The sequence below is a fragment of the Cervus elaphus genome, chromosome 30 (genome assembly GCF_910594005.1).
Source record: "Cervus elaphus chromosome 30, mCerEla1.1, whole genome shotgun sequence".
Lineage (NCBI taxonomy): Eukaryota > Metazoa > Chordata > Mammalia > Artiodactyla > Cervidae > Cervus > Cervus elaphus.
The window spans coordinates 71,502,325-71,526,203 of NC_057844.1; the positions used below are offsets into that span (position 1 = coordinate 71,502,325).

Consider the following 23,879-nt stretch of genomic DNA (forward strand, 5'->3'; position numbering starts at 1 on the left):
ACAAAAGTACCTAAATATATATTCATCTTGTTGGTTGGCAGAACCATACAAAAAAGAACTATCAAAATTTTAAACAAAATAATTTGAAAGCACATTCTCTGTGTGATACACCCACCTGAAGACAAAATGAACTGTAAAAAAAAAAAAAAATCTTAAATTGCTTTCAATAGTCACATTATAAAGTAAAACAAATGAATAATCATGTTGATATCATTGAGAATTGGGCTGAGACATGGGACAAAGAATAGGTGATGGGAGAAAAGAGATACAGATGTAAGAGCAATAGGATGAAGTATAAACACAAGCTCTTCATCTGACTTGGGTTGGAAACACCCATATAAACATATTTGTTTACCTTAAAAAATGTATTCTTTGTCCAATGAAAAAGCTAAGAAACAAAACCCAAGAGCAATAAGCACCTCTAGCACTCAGACTTTAGTCTTTAAATACCATTTCACATTAAAATAAGCCGGGGCTGCTTGGAGAAATGGATGATTCCAGGGCTGGAGCAAATGCTGTACAAAATGAGTTAGAAACACCCTGTCACACCAGAAACCAAAAAAACGAAACAAAAAAACCTAGCAAAGACTTCTAGAGTATGTGCAAAAGACTTAGGACCCAACCTGAGTATACCCCCACTGCCCAAAGATGGCCAAAGGTTGGCACAAGCACAGCAAATGAAATGGACTGAAGCAGATCAGAAATGCTGAAATCCATGAGCTCAAACTGACATATGCAAAACCAAACCAAACAACAGCAAAAACTCAGTAGTTCCAGAGAAGAACTAACTTATCATTTTGAAAACAGGTTTAAAAAGTGGAAAAAAAAAAAAAAAAAAAACCTACTTTCCCCTACTCTTCCTATAAGTACCTAATTCAGGGTTAACCAAAGAGCTTAGAATATCCCCATTTTGCAACCCTTAATGAATTATTGGACTTTGAGCAAGGATCATGAATAGCTCCTAATATCACACACACACACACATACACACACACAAAAGATGTTATGTACCTCATAAGGGGAGGTATACAACCCCACCTCCTACATAGACAAAAGGGGTGAAAAAAATCCAAGTGAGTTAAATCAAACTTCTAGACCTAAACATCAATGAAGGTGCCACAGAAACATGTTAATTGACACATGGGGAGAAGCAAACAGCCAAATCCAGGCTGTGGGAACCTCTACAGGACAAACAACCTAGAGGCACGGGGTGGAGGGGAACAGAAAAGCAATCTGTATAACCTACATCAGCCAAATTTACCTTATTTAACACTTCTCCCAGCAGAAGAGGGGAAAAGACAACTGGGAGCATGGGCTAGATACTGGTGATATTAAGTTAATATTTATGCATAATAATAATTATGTTTATGCTAAATACGTTTAGTGGGAGGAGATGTCACATCTTTTAAAGATACGTACTAAAATATTTATGGATAAAAATGATATGATGTCTTGGAACTGCTTTAAAATAATCTTGGGAAGTGAGGGTGAGTTTCAGATGAATCAAGACTGCTCATTATGGCAATTATTGAAGCTGACTTAGGACGACAACTGGGACAACCAAATGAGCTACAACAGCTCAGAGTGCTATGAAACCAACATTAAGGAAGAGTTTTTCATCACTTTTATTATTAGAAGTCCTGGTAAGAGATTTACTCTATTCTTAATGGCAAAGGCTGGTTTTACAAAGGGCTTGGAAAACTCATTGTTGCTCACAGGCAATCACAGTGGAACAAAAACTCTTGAGAAAAGTCATATGTAAAGCCAAATTTTCTAGACTATAATTAAACTTTCACTTCTAAGCAGATTCCTAAAATGTTTAACCATTATGAATGCAATCTTTTAAAAAGAGTCTCCTACTTCCCTGACTACATAAAGAAAATGGATTGAGGGGGTGGAGGGAACAAGTGAAACAGGTGAGGGAACTTAAGAAGTACAAACTCCAAATTATAAAATAAGTAAAAGGGGATCAGGGACAAAAAATTAATATATAAAATTGTAAAAAATAAATAAATCACAGGATTATAGTATACAACATAGGAAATATATTCAATAGTATTGGAATAACTTTGCATGGTGACAGTTGGTAACTAAACTTATCATGTACTGTATAAAATATTAAATCACTAATGATATATACCAGAAACTAATATTACATTGTAAGCCAATCATACTTCAATTTTAAAAGTTCCTTTAATTTTACATTAAAAACTTACATATGCTTAGAAAAAGAAAAGAAGGTGGATATAAAACCCTCATTTATAACTCAAGGTCATCACTGTGGATATTACTAACACCTAATGGCTAACGTGATGCTCTCAGGAACAAGCAGGGCGCACACAGCAGGTCTGCTTTGCAGGTCCCCTTCTGCTTGGCTCAGTGCCCCCTCCTCCTCTCCCCTGCTGTGTGGCCCTCAGTGGTTGCTCTCAGCACACAGTATCTCTGCCACCAGCAGCCACTCCTCAGCCTCCTGGGTTGAGCAAAGTGAGGGACACATGGAAGAAAAGGATGGGAATAAATGCAAAGACCACTCAGCTCCTGGGGAACCAGCCCTGAGTCCAGGCACAGAGCCCACTGTAGGACGCAGAGGATTCTGTTTACTTCTTGCCCATCAGCTGAGCTCCAAAGTGAAGATTTACATAAATATGTGCTTCCCAGCCTCCACCTGGACCAGAGACCACCAGCAAAAGTGGCCTCAGACAAAGGCCAAGTGATTGGACAGGGCTGGGCCACATCTAAGGGTCCTGGGAAGAGGACATAACTCCCGGCCACACATCCCCTCTCAGGGGAAGGGACTGGGTGAACCCACTCTGGCTCTCTGAGGTCATCCCACTTACATACCAGCATGGAGACCTCACCTCTCAGAGAGAAGCCCTGATGACCCGGGAGGTGGTCTCTGTGACTCAGGCCCAGGCAGAGGCTTCAGGCTCCTCCTCTCTACCCTGAGGGCCCTGGGCAGGCAGAGACCTGTCCTCTCCACCCCCAGTACCCGTGGAGGTGCACACAGGGGCCAAGTATGCTGGGAACTCTCTGGCTGCTCTGTTCTAATTAGGGGTGACCGGCAAGTGCTCCTTAGCCTGGTACTTGTTTCTCTGAGACGTAGAGATACTCCTCAGTTCTCACAGGACAGCCCATGGAATTCTCCAGGCCAGAATACTGGAGCGGGTAGCCTTTCCCTTGTCCAGGGGATCTTTCCAACCCCAGGATCGAACCCAGGTCTCCCTCATTGCAGGCAGATTCCTTACCAGCTGAGCTATCAGGGAAGCACTTCTCATAGGACAGAGGTTTTCATATCTCAAAATCCTAAAACCCTAAAAGCCTCACTCTGGACTGGCGGCACCCTGCTTTTTCCCACTGGTGCCACCAGGAGTACCTGGGAGGCCCCGCTCGTGGTAAGACCACACTGCTTGGGATCATGGATGAGTCACGGGGTGTTATGTGCACCTGAGGGATTAAAAGAGGGCTGGAGATCAAAAAGGAAACATGTTTGTGTTTTAGAAAATCCTGGGCTGAGTTTAGGTCTTCCACCATCTAAAATATAAAGAATAACAAGCAGTATAGATTGATCACAACATGGGAAGTTGCTTCAGAAAATCAATTATTTAACTAACTAGTACTGCTACTGGTACTAGTAGTACTACCACACAGATGAGCCCCTACGTTTACTTCCTCTACTCCCCACTTCTCTGCCATGAACACCCAGTGACCAACCTCCCGAAATTGCCCAGGACTCTACCAGTTGCAACTTATGCAACCCCAGGCTTGGCCTTCCTGGATCCCCAACAGGAAAACTTTGAAATCAACACTCCCAGCACCACTGTGGGGAGGATTCTATCTCAGGAAGAACCCCAGATCCTGTGGCCTCTCCCTCTATGTCTGCTTCTCCCATAAGCTGTCACAGCCAAGACCCAGGACTCACTAAAATGAGATCCATCCAAGGCTTAGTGACCCCACTCAAGGGGCTAACAGCCCAGGACAGCAAGAAAAACCAGCAAAGCCACATGGGCTCTGCTTTGCCTGCTTGACTTTAAGACTCTTTAGCATCTGGTACCAAAGAGAAACTAGAGAACCAGGGACAGCAGAGAAAGACCTGCTCCAGGATATGATCCAACATTAAACCCTGAGGCCACTCACCCAACCAGGCATCTGGCATGAGTCACAGGCACACACCGAGGCCCCAGGGTTTGTGATAAGCAGAATTCATGAGAGCTCTGCTGGGTGAGGTAAGGAAACCCTGTACAAACAGGCCACACCAGCTTGCCACCTGTGTATTTCAAACAGACTTACTGTGACTATGTGGAAATACCATCACTGGGACAGCTGCACACGGGACAAAGAAGGGCTGGGACAGCCTGAAGGGCCCCTGCTCCCTCTCCCATGCCCTGCCCTTCACAAGGCACTGCAGCATCTAGGTGGTCAGTGCCCTCTCAAAGGTGGCACTCTGCCCCACATACCTGTCTACCCTCTGGCACAATGGCCAATCCTCTTCTGACATCAGTGAGAACTCCATCCCCCAGGACCACCCAGTCCCCTGTGAGCTGACAGATCCTCTGTCTCTCCAGTTGTGTGGGGCGGACTTCACCTGCCCAGCTGCCCACTGCCCACAGTCAGTTCCTTCAGTACAACACAGCCTTTAAACAAGAGCCATGCTGCCCACCTGTAAACCACCTGGCCCACCCACCTCACCCCCAACACGATGGACTGAGGATAACTCACCACCTTCTCCACCTAAAACCCCCGTTTCACAGCAGCTGCATCTTCCATCCTCCTGCTCTCACACACTCACAGCCCGCCCGTGTCCCTAAGGCAGCGCTAAGGGACCACGGAGAGCACGAGCCACCCAGGGGGTCTGCAGCAGACCTCCAGCAGGTCAGCCAGAACAGGGGGCTGCCGGCACTGTGTCCCCAGGGGGACTGTCCTCTGGGGGATCTTGACCCAGGATCTTCAGGGTCACGGAGGTCACTGAGCTCACAGCTTTCTACCTCTGGTTTGCCCTGCTCATCCCCTCCTACACCCTCTGCTGATGCCAGGCTACCAGGATCCCCCTTCAAACAGGAATCCATCCCCACAGCCAGGGAAAGAAAGCAGCATGGAGGGTGCAGAGAATTCACGGTGAACCTGGAGCTCCTCCCCACGGGGGCTTTGGCTCACAGTGCCAGCCCACGGGGAAGGGGGCAGCCTGGGGAAAGGTATGCTCTTAGGAGTTCTGGGCGGCTACAGTCCAGATGCAGGGCCCTGGGTTCTGTTCCCCTGGCAGAGGAGAAGCGATGGTATCTTCTTAGAAAAGCATTTATCAGATGTGACCTGGTCAAGGTAACAATTTTTACCTTCTTAAACTATAATTGAGTGCCATAAAATGGACATTATTCTGGGCTCGGGTCCAAATTACCTTCCTCTAAATCACAGGGCACATATTGCCTGAGGCTGCTGGAATCTTCTTCTGGTCAAAGATTAGTCAGCGTTTATACTGAGCACCAGGAACTTTCTAACATAATATAAAATGTCTTTTATTTAAAGGCCGTCCTTCCACAACACTCTTTAATCAGTTAAAAGAAAAATAGTAACACCTGGAGTCCAGTCCTTGCCATTCTAATGACAAATACAACCTTTGAGCTCTATCATGTTTCCGTGAGGGTTCATCCTCAGACCTTAGACCACTGGCCTCTCTCCCCACCCATCCCGTCCACCTCAGTGCTAAGATACATACACCAAAAAGCAATGCACAGTATGAAAATCTTTTACCTCAAGAAATGTAAACAATCCCCAAATTAAATAGGATTTCCAGTAACACTTTACGATTGCTTTCATTAAGGAAGGCTCCTGTGTGTCTTTCTGGGCTCTCTTAACTTCCTGATCCCAGTACCTGCGACGAGAAACAGAGCACAGTGAAGAACAGCGTGTCCACCACAGGGAAACGGGGGAAGGGCGGAGTGGGAGATGGGCCTTCACTACAGGGCGCTCTGTGGGGCCCCATAGATGCTGGCGAACTGCTCACAGGGCTCCTGAAAGATGAGTGGTGCAGAATGAAGCACCAGAGAAACAGGACTGGAGGGAAAAGTCCCAGATTCTGGAAACAAGTTCCTGCCAAGCTTTGCTGGACTCACAGGTCATGAGCAGCTCAGGAGGGCAGACTCCCTCCTCCAGGGACCCCACCTCCGGGGATAGAGCTCAGCCTCCAGGGCCATGGCTGCGGGCTCCTCCACGTCCACAGATGCACAGGGAACACGGCCTCCCCCAGCCTCCAAAGTGGGCTAAGCCTGGGGTCAACCTGAGGGGGTGAGCATGCAGAGTCAGGGGAGGAGTCTCGGAAGAACCCAGAGGAAGCAAAGCCTCCCCCAAACCTTCAGCCACACGTGGAAATTCTCACTCTTCCTCCCTTCTCCCTGATGTCTGTGCTCACCCTTGCAGCTCTTCTCCAAGGTGCTGGGAGCGATCTTCTGGAAGCACTGAGTACATGTCATCTGGTCCTAATTTCCATTTATGACCAATTTTAAACAAGGGGTTTAGCCACCTGTTAAACATTAAAAGGAGAGTAACATATATCCAAATTACACATCTCTAATTAGAAACATACATTCATGGACATTGTTTAAAAAAAAGTCTACATTTTAAATATATAAAGATATAGGGGGAATTTAGACATGTGCTTACAAACATACATACATTCTAGGTATAGGAAAGTCATGCTGACTTATACATGGTATAACTTAAAAGCAGGCTGTTTGTGGCCTACTGAACATGCATTGTACATCTGCTTTAATTATTAAGGAAAAAATATATCTAGAAATGAAAATAAAGTAACAGTGTTTCAGGCAAGCAGAATAGAGCTGAATGGTCATTGTGGGTAAGGCTGCAGATATGTTCCTGTATTACTGAGGACTTAAATCTTCTCAACTGTATCAGATTCAAGGATACCTACATGGCACTAGTGGTAAAGAACCCGTCGGCTAATGCAGGAGATGTAAGAGATGTTGCTTCAATCCCTAGGTTGGGAAGATCCCCTGGAGAAGGAAATAGCAACCCACTCCAGTATTCATGCCTGGAAAATCCCATTGACAGGGGAGCCTGGTGGGCTACAGTCCATGGGTTTGCAAAGAGTTGGATACAACTAAAGTGTCTGAGCACCAGTCATATTCAAAGCAGTTTCAACCCTAAGGTCAAGATCTCCTTAGATCAGCTGTCAACACAGAGGAATTTTTACAGGCAATTATCTTATGGACACAAAACCCTGAATCTAACAGGCTCTGGACCCTGACCTCCTTACAGTCCTGTCAGACTCCCCTCAGCCAGAACGCTCATGTGAGCCTCTTTCTGACCCCAATCTTCTGAAGACAAACTCAAGATAAGTAACACCTTCCCAACTAAAATGCACAGTTGATTCTTCTTATGGTCCTCCTTGCTATCACTCCCTAGCAGATTCATATATTTTAAAAAGTAGCATTCAAACATCCAAAAGGGCTGGAGTTTTACTGACTGTTCAATTTGTCACCATCAGCCTCAGTTGGGGAATAAATATAGCCCGCCAGACTTTCAGGGAACTCCACTAACAACTGACAACATCACCAAACTAGGTTTAATTCCTCCATGCCCAGGCTTCTGCCCGGGGACATCAAGGTTGCCCCCATTGCCACCCTTCTGCAGCAAAGGCATATGTGTTAGTCAAATCCCTGTTTCCTGGGGGTCCAACCAACTGTTCATATGAGCTCTGGGGACAGGATCATACCAAACATGGAGGGGTCTGGCTACCTATGAGCCTAAACATGACTCAAGAAAACCCAAAGACAGTGTGTGCACCCCTGAGGGATGTTTATTCCTTGAGACCCCTATGGCAAGGGCCACCCACGATGGGCCATCAAGTGTCTCCAAGAAAACTCTACCAGGAGACACTGGGCTCTAGGTTGTTCACACCTAGATCAAAGTTACATTCAGATTTTAAATACACTCGCACAACCTGTGAATCAAAGGGAGCCATTCATCTAGTCAGGAGGGGAGCTGGGTTGGTAATAGCAGTTGTCACTCTTATAGGATCCCTGGTGAGCCTAGCACAAGAAACAATTTATAATAACCTAAGTATGAAAAAAAAAAAACAAGGTCAGTCAGAGACTGGCCTGGGTAAGTAGAAAAACCAGTTCTAACCTTAGAATAATAAAATCTTACTGGACCCTCTGGCCTATATGACATTTGACCACCACAAAGCTCTTGATTACCTGCTGGCTGGTCAAGGGGGAATTTGTGCCCCAGCAACCATTTCCTGTTGTTTCTAGGTTAACACATGTGGTCATAAAGAAGAGAGTGCATCCCAACTGCCAGAGAAAGCCACTTGCAGACAAAGACAAATATCATATGGTTTCACTTATACATGGAATCTTTAAAAAAAAAAAAAACAGTATAAATGCACTTACCTACCAAACAGAAATAGAGTTACAGATGTAGAAAACAAACTTATGCTTACCAGTGGGTAAGGGAAGAAGGGACATTTGGGAGACTGGGACTGACATATATAGACTACTATATTCATGCCCAGCTCTTTCTGACCCCATGAACTGTAGCCCGTTAAGCTCCTCTGTCCATGGGATTCCCCAGGCAAGAATACCAGAGTGGGTTGCCATTTCCTTCTCCAGGGGATCTTTCCAACCCACAGACGTAACCCAGGTCTCCTGCATTGCAACTGGATTCTTTACTGTCTGAGTCACCAGGGAAGCATATATAAAATAGATAAGTAGTAAGAACCTACTATATAGCAGAGGGAACTCTACTCAATACTCTGTAATAACATTTATTTTTAATTTTTAAAGAAAAAAATATTTAAAAAAATGGATATATGTATAATTGACTTACTTTGCTATACTCCTGAAACAAACACAACATTGTAAATCAACCATAATCCAATAATTTTTTTTTTTTAATAGAGAGGCCGCTTGGCTAAATACTCAGAACAAGAATGGCCTGACTGAACAAATTTGTAACATTTTCAAAAAAAGGATCCCCAGCTTTCCTGGGCTTCCAAGGCCATTCTTAGAACCCCTACAGTTAGTTTCCTTCTCTTGCTCTTTGGTCCATGATTCCTCGATTGTCTCATTGGTTTTATCGTTGGAGAACTGAGATAATCAAGCTGCAGATGGTCTTTACCCAGGGCTATGGGAAACTGGGACTCTAGTTGGGTGACAATCAGATTCATTTTGGTTGAATCAGGAAAAATTCTGCTCCTCTAATCCAACATATGACAACGCCCATGCTCAGCAGGAAGTGGTATCAAAATACCAACCTTTTACCCTTTAGAGTCCACCAGGAACAAGGAGCAGTAAAATGGAAAGGCTGTTGCCCCATAATTATATCCCTGCCCCTTTCTCAAATGGAAACCAGTTGCTCTTATCTGAGTTTCAGACTCAATCATAAAAGGAAAGAGAAAAATGAGAACTGATTAGAACTAGCCAGGACCCAAATGGCAGAAGACCTAACCTCCAGTAGACACAGAGCATCATTACGCATTCACTGTAATATATTAGCATGCTTAATGAACCCACCAGGACCATTACAGTTGACAATGGCTATGATATTAAAGTGAAGAACTCATACAAGGACTAAAAAGAAGTGTTGTCTTAATTTCAGGTCCAAATCACACCCTGTTTTTGCATAAACCATGAATATTCCTCCCTCTCTTAACCTGATTCCCTTCCACTTACTTCAACCCTCCTATACACAGTGTCTCAGCCCAAATTAGGTTGAGAGGTTGATTTGGAAACTAAGTCTCTGTTTCTCCATTCTTTGGTCACTGAGAAAAGTTTGTGTTCTACCTGTCTCACCATCAATTTACTTATTGGTTGGGGAAATCTGAGTGGACAAAGAACCTCCCCAGTCATGATAAGGGGTCTCAGCCTGGGCTAGGATCCTGGCACAAGTCCAGACAACCAATTCCATGGCAAGCACAGCAGTTACATACACAAGAAACGTAGACTGTAGAACCAGACTGCCTGGCTTGAGATCCCACTCCACTGCTTACTAGCTATGTGATAGTAGGCAACTTACTCAACCTCTATGCTTTGATGTCTCCAGGTGTGAAATAAGAGGCTCCTTCCTCTCAAGGAGGAAAACTGGAACTGAGTGCCAACAAAAATCAGTCTTCACCTTCCATTTCTATGCATATACATTTTCAAACTCAAGAAACAGAATGTGCTTTGAGAATTTCATGCCCTGCCTGAAGTTAAGGAGACATTTGTCTATTTTGATATTATTTATGGTAACCACACACATACTCTGGATAAAGAAATGGCAATCCACTCCAAGTATTCTTGCCTAGAGAATCCCATGGACAGAGGAGCCTGGTGGGCTGCTGTCCATAGTGTCGCACAGAGTCAGACATGACTGAAGCGATTTAGCATGCATGCATGCATTGGAGAAGGAAATGGCAATCCGCTACAGTATTCTTGCCTGGAGAATCCCAGGGACAGAGGAGCCTGGAGGGCTGCTATCTATGGGGTCACACAGAGTCAGACACGACTGAAGCAACTTAGCAGCAGTGGCAGCAGCAGGAACACACATATTCCTTCTTCTCGGCCCCTCTTTCCTTAAGGGTCATCAAATAGCCAAAAGATGTAGCCACATACACTGAATACACCACCACCAAAATAAGCATATGAGCTGCCATCCCCCTGGGGATCCCCTAGGCTGTCCCATAAAATAAGTATCAGAATTTGTGGGAAAGATGAATGGGTTAGGGTCGAGAAACAGAAGACCTAATAATCACCCAAATGTGATTAAAGTCCAAAGGTTCAGACCTGCCTTTCCGCAGCCCCAGCTATTAGATGAAGACTTCATTTAAGAGCTTCAGCTCTCTGCAGTGTTTTTCATCTGTATATTTCCTCCCAGCTCAGGGACCCTTCAGTCGTTTCAGGACCATAAGACTCCTGGGCAGGACCACCTACATCAAGACCATGCACTGCTTCTCTGAGCTAGAGATCAGGATAAGACCCCACAGATTTCAGGGACCCCATCCCCAGGGTTTGGTCCTCAAAGGTGGAAGTGGAGATATCTGCAGTAGCGATAAGGGCTGTGGTCAAATAGACACTCTGTTCCTGGCTGTGTGTCCCAGGAAAAAGCAAAAGGTGTTCCAGAATCGTGTTTCCATTCATTTCATAAAAAACAATTGTATTTTGTACACACATGAAATTGACCACAACTAGGTACCAGGACAGTCAATCACACAGGGAGGGAGGGAGGGAGAGAAAGAAAGACAGGGTCATAGACAGTGGGGGAGAGGGAGTGCAGGGCAGTTGGAACTTCGATGTTCACCTAAGGAACATGGGGAAAGGTGGGGACATTATTGGAAGATGGCAAAGGTGCAGGGCACTGATTAGATAAAGAAAGTTGTTCGTAAGCTGCTTGTTTGTAGTAAAAGCTGTAGCTTATTTCAGAACTGACAGTGAATTGCTGAGTGGTTCTGAGGCAGCTGGATAAGGTGGACACCAGGTTCCTGGGTCCTTTTCCCAGCCCTACTGCCACCGGCCCTGAGTGTGAACCCTCTCCTTGTCCCTTGGTCCCCAACAGAAGCAAGATGTGCCAGGCATGTGCCCGTGCGGACTGTCACAGCTCAGACAGGGCACTCACCAGACAAACAGGCGCGAGCAGAAGTTCGCCTTCTGCAGCGGGTTGGTCTTCACCTCCGGGGACACAGGAGGCATCTTGCCGACCAAGGTGGACACAGACCGGGGTCTCCCTGCTTAGGTGGCAGTGGAGCGCCTGCTGCTCCTGGAGGCGCCAGTAGGGATGCTGGAAACTGGCCGCCCCGAAGGTCCACTGGGCAGGAGCTTGAGAACACTTGCTTCTGATAGTGGAGCGCCCTTTGTGCTCCAGGTCCCGCCTCCCAGGACTGAGCAGCCTCCACGGTCCACCTTTGAGGCTCCCGCTCTGTGCAGGTCTGCCACAGGCACAGGATGGAGGCAGGGTGCCACGTGTGGGGCTGCAGGACCAAGAGACACCCAGGTAGACTTCCAGAAGCCCCACGCAGGTGGGAGGCAAAGCTACCAGCTCTTTGATAAAGGCAGGCAGGGAGGCTGACTGAGTGGCACAACCAGCTCAGCTCCCAGGAGCGCTCCTGGCTGCAAACTCTGCGGAAGTTCCTGCTCTGAGTCCAGGCACTCACCCAGAAGGTGGAGAAGGGAGGCTCAGCCCCGCCCATCTCTGCTGCTCAGAGGCTCCCCATGCACTTCAGAAGAAACCAGGAGAAAGCTGGCAGAAGGAGATAGCAGCCCACCCTCTGGGCACGCTGCCCTCATCAGTGCCAAACAAGGGCGCTGTGGGAAGGTCTCCAACTGGAATGGAGCAGGACCCAGAGGGACCTTCCTGGGATAGACCCTACCCCCTCCACACGCCCTCTGCCTGTCTCTTGTGTGTAGAAAAGCTTCAGTCTCCCAGGCCTCCTCCGAGTCACAAAAGGCTGGCTCAAGGATGATGGGAAGAATGTGAACATGTAATAACAAAAAAAAAAATTTATCAATAGATTAACCATATAGCAGTCACAGAATCTTTATAACAGGATCTAGTGCACATTCCTGAGTAGTTTTGCAGATGCTTAAAAAAGTCCACCAGGTGGAAGAAGTTAACTGCATGATGACCAGGATAAACTGGAACCTAAGGATTTATGACGATAACCCGTGTTACACTACCCTGTTCCTCAACATCAAGCAGAATAGTGCATGAGCTAATCAAGTACCCTGGACTCTCTCCCTCAGCTTGCCTTTAAAATCCTCCCCTGGAATCCACTGGGGAGTTCCAGCCTTCTGAGCATGAACATCCTGTACTCCTTGCTTGACCCTTGCAATTAACCTTTCTCTGCTCAGAACTCCAACTTTTCACTTTGTTTCACCTTGGTTTGGCCAATACAAACCAGGCACCAAACATTTGACGATGGCCAACAACAGGGTTTAGCACAGATTTGAAAAGTGAAAGTGAAGTTGCTCAGTCTTGTCTGACTGTTAGCAAGGACTGCAGCTTACCATGCTCCTCCATCCATGGGACTTTCCAGGTAAGAGTACTGGAGTGGGGTGCCATTGCCTTCTCTGATGTTTATAGAGCTGCAAGACTTAGAGAAATGTAACAGAAGATTAGAAAACTTCAAATGATTTCAAAAGATGAATTCATGCTGTCATTAGAGATGGCCACAACATGTGAAATGTCTTGCATCTCACAGGTTACATTGTGGCAGGACTCCTGGGAGCTTTTTTGCTGCCCTCCTACAAGGGGAATTTGGGACAGAGAGATTTCCTTATGATTTCTTTCATCAAGAGCTCGGGGCCTACCTAGCAGAGTAACAGTGGCATATGTTACAAAATACAGGTCATGTGCATTTGTGGGGAAGTTACTTCACTTTTAACTCAAGCAATGCCCTATTCAAGGAGGTGTTATCTCTATTTTACAGATGAGAAAAATGAGGCTCAAAGGCAGCACTTCTCCAGGGTCTTCCAATCAGTAAATGATGAATCATGATTTGGATTCAAGTCCAAGTCCAGCATGACCATCTCACTGGTGGATGGTCAGTGGATGGTCAGTGTGTGAAAAGTGCCAAGAATATGCCATCTGAATGAATCAATGACTATAGTAGGACTGAGAACAAAATCTTGGGCCTTCATTCATAAGTGGTAAGTTATTTGTGTGGCTGCCTTACCAGCTCAGCAGCTTTTCTTCCCTTTCATTCTAAATGAAGAAAGATCAGTTTGTGGGGCTTATAACAAGATCACCTCAGTATTCTTTGATAATTTCCCATGTAGCTTGGCTAAAATGGTGTTATTAATAATGACTTTTAGCTTCAGTTATGCAAGATGAGAATGTCCTGCAGAACTAGGGTACAGCAATGTGGCTACAGTTGACAGTACTGTACGGTGTCCTTTTCATTTGCTCAAAGAGTAGAGTTTGGGAGTTCTCAACATAAAAGAGAGAAAAAAATCTAAATGATTAAAATGTGAAGTGACAGATACATTGATTGGCTTGGTATGATGAGCATTTCACAGTGTCTATGTATGTCAAGTCATCAAGTTGTACATCTAAATATATACAAGTTTTGATTGTCAATTAGACCTCAATAAAGCTGGAGGAGAAATCAATTTTAAAGAAATCCTTAATGTATTCAAACATGTAACAATGGCAATGTGTTGATTATTTTCTACTGATGTGCATGATGGTGGTTTATTATACTACTTTCTTGATATTTTGTGCATGTTTGAAATTTTCTATTGCAAAAAGGAAGACAGAGCAGAAAATTTTCAGTTTTCAATCACCCATCTTTCTGGTGTTAACTCTTTCTCAGATAATGCAATCTACAATCTAAATAATCACTCCTCACCCAATTTCCAGTTGTCTTTGAAATTCTCTACATTTTCCATCCCTATAAATGTTCAGCTACTAGTTCTACTTCAAAGATGAATAAAGTGCTTGCTGAAGGTGGGAGTCTAGTGACTTCCCTTTTCCCAATTCCCCAGACTGTTCTCTCCAGTTCCAACTAACTCAGGACCATAGTTATCATCTCCAAACTGTCAAATACAGTCAGTCCCTTCAGCTTTTGCTGTATTTTTTTAAACTGAGTTTTTTTGAAATTTCTTAGCATTCTTTTCTGAACATAAACTAATATGATGTTTAGAAGAAATGTTGAAATCCAGTGTTAAATTGTTCAGAGAAGAGTGGCTCTAGAGCCAGGGGACCAGATACTTCACTCATCCTACTTTGTACAGGGTTTCTGTGAGCCTCAGAATTTGTGAAAGCATTTTATAAAAACTAAAACCTAGAACAACATACAAATAAAACTTTGTTTTGAACAGATGTTCAGTGAATGCCTTTCAGTTGCAGGACCGCTAGGCCAGACACAAAGCTTACAGACACGGGGGAGATGTCATAAGACCTCTATCTGCACTTGTTTACTGATCTGAAATGGTTCAATACTATGACTAAAGGAGCAATAACAAGTGATGGAGAGGATGCAGAGAAACCAGAATCCTCATATACTGCTGGTGGGAATGTAAAATGGTATAACCACAAAGTTACCACATAACCCAGCAATTCTTCTCATACTTATTTATCCAAGATAAATGAAAACATATGTCCACTTGAAAACTTAGTTACAAATATTATAACACCATTATTCATACAAAGGTAAAGGTGTTAAGGCTGGGGGAAAGCAAGTGTACACCACCTTATGAACGGGTAAATGAAATCTGGAATTACATGCAATAGGATATGATTTGTCAAGATAGATACTCTGATGTATGCCACAAAGCAGATGAACATTGAATATATTATGCTGAGTTAATGAAGACAGCCATTGATTCTAGCAAGGAGGACAAAACAATATTTTAGGAGAAATTCAATCTCGTTAAACTTGATGATTCATTTCCAAACAAACCTCAGGAATACATGGTAGAAATTTGTATCTGTGCAAACTTTAAATTATTATTTGGTCTACAGAAGGGGTCCTCAACCACTGGTCTGTGGCCTGTTAGGAACCAGGCCACATGGTAAGAGGTGAGTGAAGGGCAAGGGAGAGAGGCTTGATCAGTATTTACAGCCACTCCACTCATCACTCGCATTACCACCTGAGCTCCCCCTCCTGTCAGACCAGCAGCAGCATTAGATTCTCACAGAAGCACAAACCTTATCGTGAACTGCCCATGTGAGGGATCTAGGTTGAGCACTCCTTATGAGAATCCAATGCCTGATGATCTGAGGTGGAGCTGAAGGGATGATGCTAGCACTGGGGAGCACCTGCAAACACAGATTATCATGAGCAGAGAGGCTGATGGCACAGAGACCATAATAAGTCAACTGCTTGCAGACTCAGATCAAAACACTTTCAGTGAGCGGCAAGTGACAAGCTGCATCTGCTGGCAGGCTCTACAGGAGCACAAGTTGATGTACTTCAATTGCACAGCTGCATCTCGTGATAGGCTTTAAGTAAAAATCCGACACTAATTTTAGTGTGTGCAAGGACTGCCCATTATTTTATCTACCACTTTCATCAGAGGCTCTTTCCTACACTGCACACTTGTCTCCATCACAGTTTTGGTAAGCCTGCAGCTAACTTTAGCAAAATGAGTAAAAAACAAACATAGCTGGAGAGCTTCTTTGATAAGAGGGAGAGACTCCATGATGAGGCAGTGAAAGACTCTGAGACAGCCAACAAAAAGGAAACTTCGTTTAAGATAAAATATTGAGAGTTCTACTTCAATTATGGGTTCATTGCAACACATATATGTGGCAACCAGCTATCCAACAAACTAAAGAGGCTGCATTCAATGCCAAACTGGATCTATGGGGGTGACAAGTCAACATTGAGATTTTTGATGTGTTTCAAATATTAGCAGAGATTTTTAGAGACAGAGCCAGGGACTTCTTTCTCCCAGCTGGTGTGTGATCACCTATCTCAGCTTTTTAATGAGTTTGAGCATTACATCCCAACAGCAAAAGACTCTTGAACTGAGAAGGAATGGATTGTGACTCATCTGTGTATAAGTCAGGTGAATCGACTTTGTTCATGCTAGAAAGAGGATCAGCTTCTTGAGACTGTAAATGATGATGACCTAAAAAGTATGTTTGAGACAACTTCAAATTTCTGTGCATTCTAGATTAAAGTCAAGGCAAAATATCCTGCCACAGGATATTCTCTGTGGCAGAGATTGCCACAAAGCACTGAAAAACCTGCTTCCATTTCCAAAAAGCTATCTTTGTAAAGCAGGGTTTTTTTGTGGTGACAGCAACCAGAACAAGATCACAAAGTAGATTGGACATAAGAACACACTTCGGGTGTCACTCTCTCCCATCACCCCTAGATAAGACCATCTAGGTGAAGAAAAACAAGCTCAGGGCTCCCTGATTCTGCAGTATAGTGAGGTGTATAATTATTTCATTATATATCACAATGTAATAATAATAAAGTGCACACTAAATATAGTGATTGAATCATCTCGAAATCATCCCACCCTCCCTGGTCTGTGGAAAAATTGTCTTCCATGAAACTGGCCCCTGGTTCCAAAAAGGTTGAAGATGACTGGTCTACAGGATCTCTGTCAAATAGTCAAAGCTTTAAGTGTTAAATCTGCAGCAGTTATAAGAACAATACTAAAATGGTTCAGCTGAGATAATGCTGGTCCTCAAGCATTTTCAACCAAGACATATAGGAAAATGGGATTCACAATTTAAACATAATCCTGTGGGTATCCATAGTTCTGAACATAGTGACAATTTCTCTATCACTCCTCCTAGTAATATATCCACCTCTGTAAACTCAGGAGTGGGCACTCAGCTGAAATCTAGCCAATCATCACATGCCATATCCATGTCCAAAGGGCTGGGCCCAGAGATAACCTCATGGCTAACCAGACCAACTGGATTTCTTCCTTGAGAAAGTTGAATGGTGGTGGGGGGTGGGGGTGATTTTTGTTTTGTTTTTTTGCTGGAGCTAGAAAGGAAAAACCTCTCTTTGCTTTCTGATGAGGGAGTTTTAAGGACATGACTCATGATTGCAACCATGTGCCCCATTTACATAGAGAGCCTGAAAGAATAAAGCAGGTGCTTGGGGAAAGTCATACAGTCAACAACTATTTATTAAACACCTACTATTCCAGGAGCTAGGGATATATAAGTGAACAGAAAGAGTGGTATAAAGCAGAGTCTCAGTGACATCAAGTCCCTAGGGCTCCTGAGGCTAACAGGATCCCTTCTTGGACAGTGTGACCTGCTAGAGCAGAAGCTGTCACTTTCCAGCTCGTGTCTACTGACTTTTGTCCAAGACTAAGGAGCTCACTGCTTATCTGCAACTCTCCACGTAGGGCCTCTTTCTAGCTATGGAAGCACACTGGGGCCATATGCAAAGCAAGCCCAAAACCTTGGATTCAGCCCTTAACCAGTGGTGAATGGGGTGTGGGTAGATAACCAATGCCCTTGCCTGTGAGTTGGAATAATTCTGTCTACCAGGGTGACCCCAAGGGAAGGAGCCCAATTACAAAAGCAGTAACTTTCGTGCTAATACACTTTTTATTGGTTTCCTTCCCTTGTTTATCTCACCTCTCCACTCCCTACATGTGTTTTCCTAGCATCACTTCTAAAATAAACAACTTTCTCTCAAATGTTTGCCTCAAAGTCTGTGACTGGGGAACCGAAACTATGAAACCTATGAGGAACATAATTCCAAGTACTGAAAACTATATTCATTCCCTCCTTTAACCCATGAAAACCCTTTTTAATATTATAAACCTTGGATTTATAATGTTAATGCAGTAGCACTATTCACATGACAATTTTGAGGTCTTGAAATGCATCTGTTCCAAGCTGAGGTATGCTTTAACTGTACAATACAACACGGATTTCAAAGACAGCATAAAACTCTTTTTTGTCTCAATGATTTTTTACATTACATGTTGATATAGAATTTTTGACACATTGGTTTAAAAATATCTTACTAATATTATTTGTCCCTTTTAACTTTTTCACATGGCTACTACAAATTTAAGTTTATAGATGTGGTTCACTGTATATTTCTATGGATAGCATGGCTATAACCAGTGCAAAGGCTTTAGCACCAAAAATTTCTCTCCCACTCAAGAAAGCAAATAAGTAAGGGCCTTGTTAGTATACAAATTTCGAATGTGATCTAATTCATGGAAAGAAGTCACACTCATATTTCAAAACTTTGTTGTTAGTGATGAGTTCTTGCATCACTTACCACTGGTGCTCAGTCATATTTGTATCATTTCACTATCATATAGAGACTTGATGTAAAAATTTAAGCAAAACTTCTCAATTTGGGCCAATGGCTTCCCTGGGGGCTCAGTGGTAAAGAGTCTGCTTGCCAATCAGTAGACCCCGGTTCGATCCCTGGGTCCGCAAGATCCCCTGGAGAAGGAAATGGCAACCCGCTCCAGTATTCTCTCCTGGGAAATCCCATCGACAGAGGGGCCTGGCAGGCTATAGTCCATGCAGTCACAAAAGAGGATGACTGAATGACTAAACAACAACATTAAGATATTATAATAATACTGGGAGCTTAAGTTAGTTTGTTTTCAGCCTTTTGGAAAACTAGTCCATTACTGAGATAAGTTGTCCAGAAACTGCTAAGAGTTGATAAGGGAGTTCTCAGAAAATAATATACCTAAAAAGATGAAAACCCTGCTTTCATTAGGCTCAAAATCTAGAAAAGGAATAGGTAAAAAGAAAATTGCAGCAAAATAATACAAATAATATAAACATATAAATATATTCATTCTCACCTATTAAATCAGCAACAATCTTTAAAAGTCAGAATACCCCATGCTAAAGAAAAGTGTGATAGGTACTGTAATCTACTATTGGTAAACTGTAAATTAGAAAAGCCTTTTAAGAACATAATCTGACAATATCTATTAAGAGCCTTAAAAACATTCATCTTCTTTGACTCAATAGGATTTTTACTTACAAGATGATGAAGGAAAAAAGATATTTATAGAACACTATTTATGCATAATTTTATTTATAAACAAATGTTTCTCAGAGCAGTGGTTATTATTAAATTGTGATAGGATTTATAAATATCCTAACTTCTAAGTTTAGCAATAGCAACATGATTGAACAAAAAATTAGGAATTATTTTTAAACAAATGTTTTTGAATATCTACCATATAGCTACCCTTCAAAGCACTGGGAATCAACGGCCTACAAGATATGTAAGGTTTATCTTCTCGCAGTGTTTACTTTGAAGTAGTGGGAGACAGATGGTAAAAAAGTAAATGTATGAACAAGATACTATCAGGTTTGATGAGGAATATGAAGAACAGGAAGTGACAGTGGCTGGAGATGGCTGGCAAGCCCTGATTTAAACTGGGTGGTCAAGAGGGCTGCTCAGAGGAGAAACTTAGCCAGAAGCAGGGAGTCAGTCTTCTGCAAACCTCGGAGCCAAAAAAAAAAAAAAAGGTAAAAACAAAAGATTAAAAAAATCCATCTTATCGGATAAGATAACTCAGGTGAGTGTAGATTTGAAAAAAAAAAAAAAAAGGGAGACCTGCTCTTTCATCGGTCAGAGGAGGCAAACTGCCACCCCCAAGACTGGGGAGGCCCACGGTGAACAGAGGAAGTTGAGGCTTCCTCAGGGTGAAACCACCATGGGAACCTGCGCTTGGGGAGGAAACCAGAGCCATAACTGACAAACTGCTGGAGACTCAGTGTGAACAATCTGAGAGTAAAAACTCCAGGGGGACCCAGTCATGGGGTGACTCACAATACTGTGAGACTTACCTCCAGGAGCTTCACCAGGATCCTACAGGAAATGCCAGGGAAAATTCCCTCAGCCTTCCTGCTGGGAGTGGGGGGATAGGGAGGAGCCAATCTGAAACAGACCAGAGCACTCAATCCTCTTAAGAAGGCCTTCCCTAGGGGAAAACAAGTTAACCAGAGTCTAACCCTCCAAGGTATTAACTGAACCCAACTGATCTGGGGGTAGGGAAATACCCAGCTCAAAGTGGCTCAAGCCATTCTGTTCCATAGAAGGGAAAGGGTGGGGGAGAGAAAAATGAGAAACAACTGTGAGGTTCACAGTCCAGAGGCAGAGGCTCACTGAGGGGCTGAGAACTAATCATGGGATCTGCCCACCCTCATACCTCACCTCCTCATTACTAAAGCCCTTTTATAGCAGTGCCTTTAATCCAGGACATCGTGTCTTCGTTTCAAGAAAAAGGTACAAAGGCATACCAAAAGGCTAAAAAAAAGAAAAAAATAATTTTTGAAGAGACAAAGCATGCATCAGAACTAGACATGGCAGTGATGTTAGAATTATTAGACCAGGAATTTAAAAGCAACTATGGCTTCCCTGGTGGCTCAGTGGTAAAGAATCTGCCTGCCAATGCAGGAGACCTGGGTTTGATCCCTGAGTCAGGAAGATCCCCTGGAGAAGAAAATGGCAACCCACTCCTGTATTCTTCCCTGGGAAATCCTATAGACAGAGGAGTCTGGGGGTTACAGTCCTTGGGGTCACAAAAGAGTCGAACACTATGGAGAGACTAGACAACAATGACAAAAACATGATTAATATGCCAAGAGCTCTAATGGATAAAGTATACAGCATATAAAAACAGATGGGCGACAGAAGCAGAAAGATGGAGATTCTAAGAAAGAACCAAGAGGAAATGCTAGAGATAAAAAGCAGTGTAACAGAAATGAAGGGGGGCGGGAAATAAACCCTACAACTAGACTTATTATTTTCAAATTAAAGAAAAACATTTTGCCTATAGAGAAATAAAGATAAGAATTATATCCAGTTCTCCTCAGAAACCAAGAAAACATGGAGAGAGTAGAGTGAAAAAGTTTTAAGTGTTGAGAGAAAAACCCACCAACTTAGAATTATGTAATTTGTGAAATGATTGTTCAAAAGTGAAGAAAAATGAGTACTTCTTCAGACAAACAAAAATTGGGAAAGGAGTACAAAATGGCTGTATATTGTCATCCTTTTATTTAATGTATATGCAGACTACATCATGCAAAATGCCAGATTGGATAAAGCACAAACTGGAATCAAGAAATATCAATAACCTCAGATATGCAGTTGAAGCCTGGTGTGCTGCAGTCCACAGGGTCGCAAAGAGTCAGACATGACTGAGCAACTGAACTGAACTGAACTGGTGCAGATGATACCACTCTAGTGGCACAAAGCAAAGAGGAACTAAAGAGTCTCTTGATGAGGGTGAAAGACAAGAGTGAAAAAGCTGGCTTGAAACTCAACATTCAAAGAGCTAAGATCATGTTATCTGGTCCCATCACTTTATGGCAAATAGATGGGGAAAAAATGGAAGCAGTGATAGATTTTTTTCTTGGGTTCCAAAATCACTGCAAATGGTGACTGAAGCCATAATATTAAAAGACACTGGCTCTTTGTAAGGAAAGCTATGACAAACCTAATAAAATCTAAAGGGAAGATGTAGAAATTCTGGGGATGGCTTCACAACAACATGAATATAATTATTGCCACAGAGCAGTGCATTTAAGAAATGGTTAAAAAGTTTTATTTTACATTATATATACTTTACTGTGTAAGGGAAAGGAAAATTCCTCTTTCTTTTACACTTCTAGACTCTCTGGATGGAGCCTTGGAAATTCAAATGATGTAAGACAGATGAACAAGAGAAATACAGTTTATTAGCCTATACAGCATGCATACTTATGGAAAGATCTTATATGATTTACAGATTGCTATTGTTGTACTCAGACAGTTTTGCAAAAGTGCTTCATGTTCAAGAAGATTCATAGAAAGGTCTTTTGATAAAGACAGGTTTCTGATAAATTTCAAACCATGCTGGTCAACTTTGTAAGAAATTTTATAAATCTAGCAGAAAACCTGATGGCTTCATAAAACTGTTAACAGAAAGGATTAGTTGCTGAGTGAACTGGTGAATATGGTTATGATTTTTATAGTTTTTATCTAAAATATTACCAGTTTAAGTTTGCATTTTCCAGATATAATGAAACCCTTCCTTTCAATATAATTATGACTTACAACAATTTGGAAAATTAGACCTTTGTAAATAGAACTAAAACATGTCTTTGCTTTCTACCTGATCCCTCCAAAAACTGGAAACTCTTAGGTTCCCAGCAGATGTATCAGATAAATAAGGAGGGCCACCTCCTAACAGGGACACAACTCTTCCACCTCCAGTTGATACTTATATTCCCTGAACAAAGTTTCTCATCTGTAAAGTGGGTACTGAAAAGTAGTATCAATTTCATGGAGTTATTGTTGATGTGAAAGTGCTTACTGCAGCTCCTAGCACAGAAGAGATGTTCAATAAGTAGAAACTACTACAGCAAGATATTTTACCAGAATATTAAATTGCCTGTACCTTGCTATGGTGTGAATGTTTGTGTAAAAGGAATGAAATAGTAATTCTTGAGGTTATAGCTTAAAGGGCACTGGTGTTGGTATAAAGAGCACAAGCAGCAAGAAAACAGCCAACCAAGATTTCCTCCACAGAAGAGAGATCAAAACCCAAGTCAGAGGAGAGCAAAGGACCGGGAATGAGAGGCAGAGAGCTGGAGAGCCCTGTCCCCAGTGGTCACCACCCCCAAAGTAGGGGGGATACAGGATATGATAGAAACCCCTTCAAGTATGGCTCATGCCTTACCTCCTGCTAGAAGCCGGCAGAGTTAGCAGTTTTGTAGAGGAGACTCCCATGCCATAAACCTGTGTTATGAGTGAAGTAGAAAACCCTGATTTCCCACTTGGGTCTGGAAAATTCAGAAAACAGGAGGCAGCAGGAATATGGAATCTGGAGCCAGGATGAGAGAATGCCATAGAGGGAGATGAAGTATGAGCTGTCCAGCTGGGGAGCAGATGAGAACCAGTTACATCCTTCCTTTAAAATCCCATGAAGTGAAGCGAAGTGAAAGTCACTCAGTTGTGTCCAACTCTTTGTGACCCCTTGGACTATACAGTTCATGGAATTCTCTAGGCCAGAATATTGGAGTGGGTAGTCTTTCGATTTTCCAAGGGATCTTCCCAACCCAGGGATCGAACCAAGGTCTCCAGCATTGCAGGCAGATTCTTTACCAGCTGAGCCACCAGGGAAGCCCAAGAATACTGGAGTGGGTAGCCTATCCATTCTCCAGCAGATCTTCCTGACCTAGGAATCAAACAGGGGTCTCCTGAATTGCAGGTGGATTCTTTACCAACTGAGCTATCAGGGAAGCCCTAAAATCCCATAGCAAAAGATTTTTAAAACAAAACAAATTAAAAATGCAAAATCTGCTGGGAAAGCAGAAACAAGACTTTGCTAGAGTTTAAGAGACACTAGGACAATAAATAAGAATTCTCCTTAAATATTAGGTCAACTACTTTATAATCAGGTTAGATCTATAATCTCTATCCTTCATTCTCCAGG

The 23,879-nt window shown here is 43.1% G+C and overlaps 1 protein-coding gene across 6 annotated transcripts in view; it reads right to left on the reverse strand.

The window, feature by feature from the left end:
• Positions 1-23,879, reverse strand: part of LOC122686751 (ATP-binding cassette sub-family C member 4-like) — a 2,082,459-nt gene that overhangs the window by 1,465,978 nt on the left and 592,602 nt on the right. The window contains exons 1-3 of one of the 6 annotated variants that reach the window (XM_043891993.1): positions 11,605-12,105; positions 6,401-6,511; positions 5,743-5,863 (exon numbers count right to left, since the gene is read on the reverse strand). The exons of the other annotated variants lie outside the window; for them this stretch is intronic. Coding sequence (XP_043747928.1) covers positions 5,743-5,863; positions 6,401-6,511; positions 11,605-11,678 — 306 coding nt within the window. The 5' untranslated portion in view covers positions 11,679-12,105. Of the gene's footprint in view, positions 1-5,742; positions 5,864-6,400; positions 6,512-11,604; positions 12,106-23,879 lie in introns of those variants that run through there. 6 annotated transcript variants of the gene reach the window in all.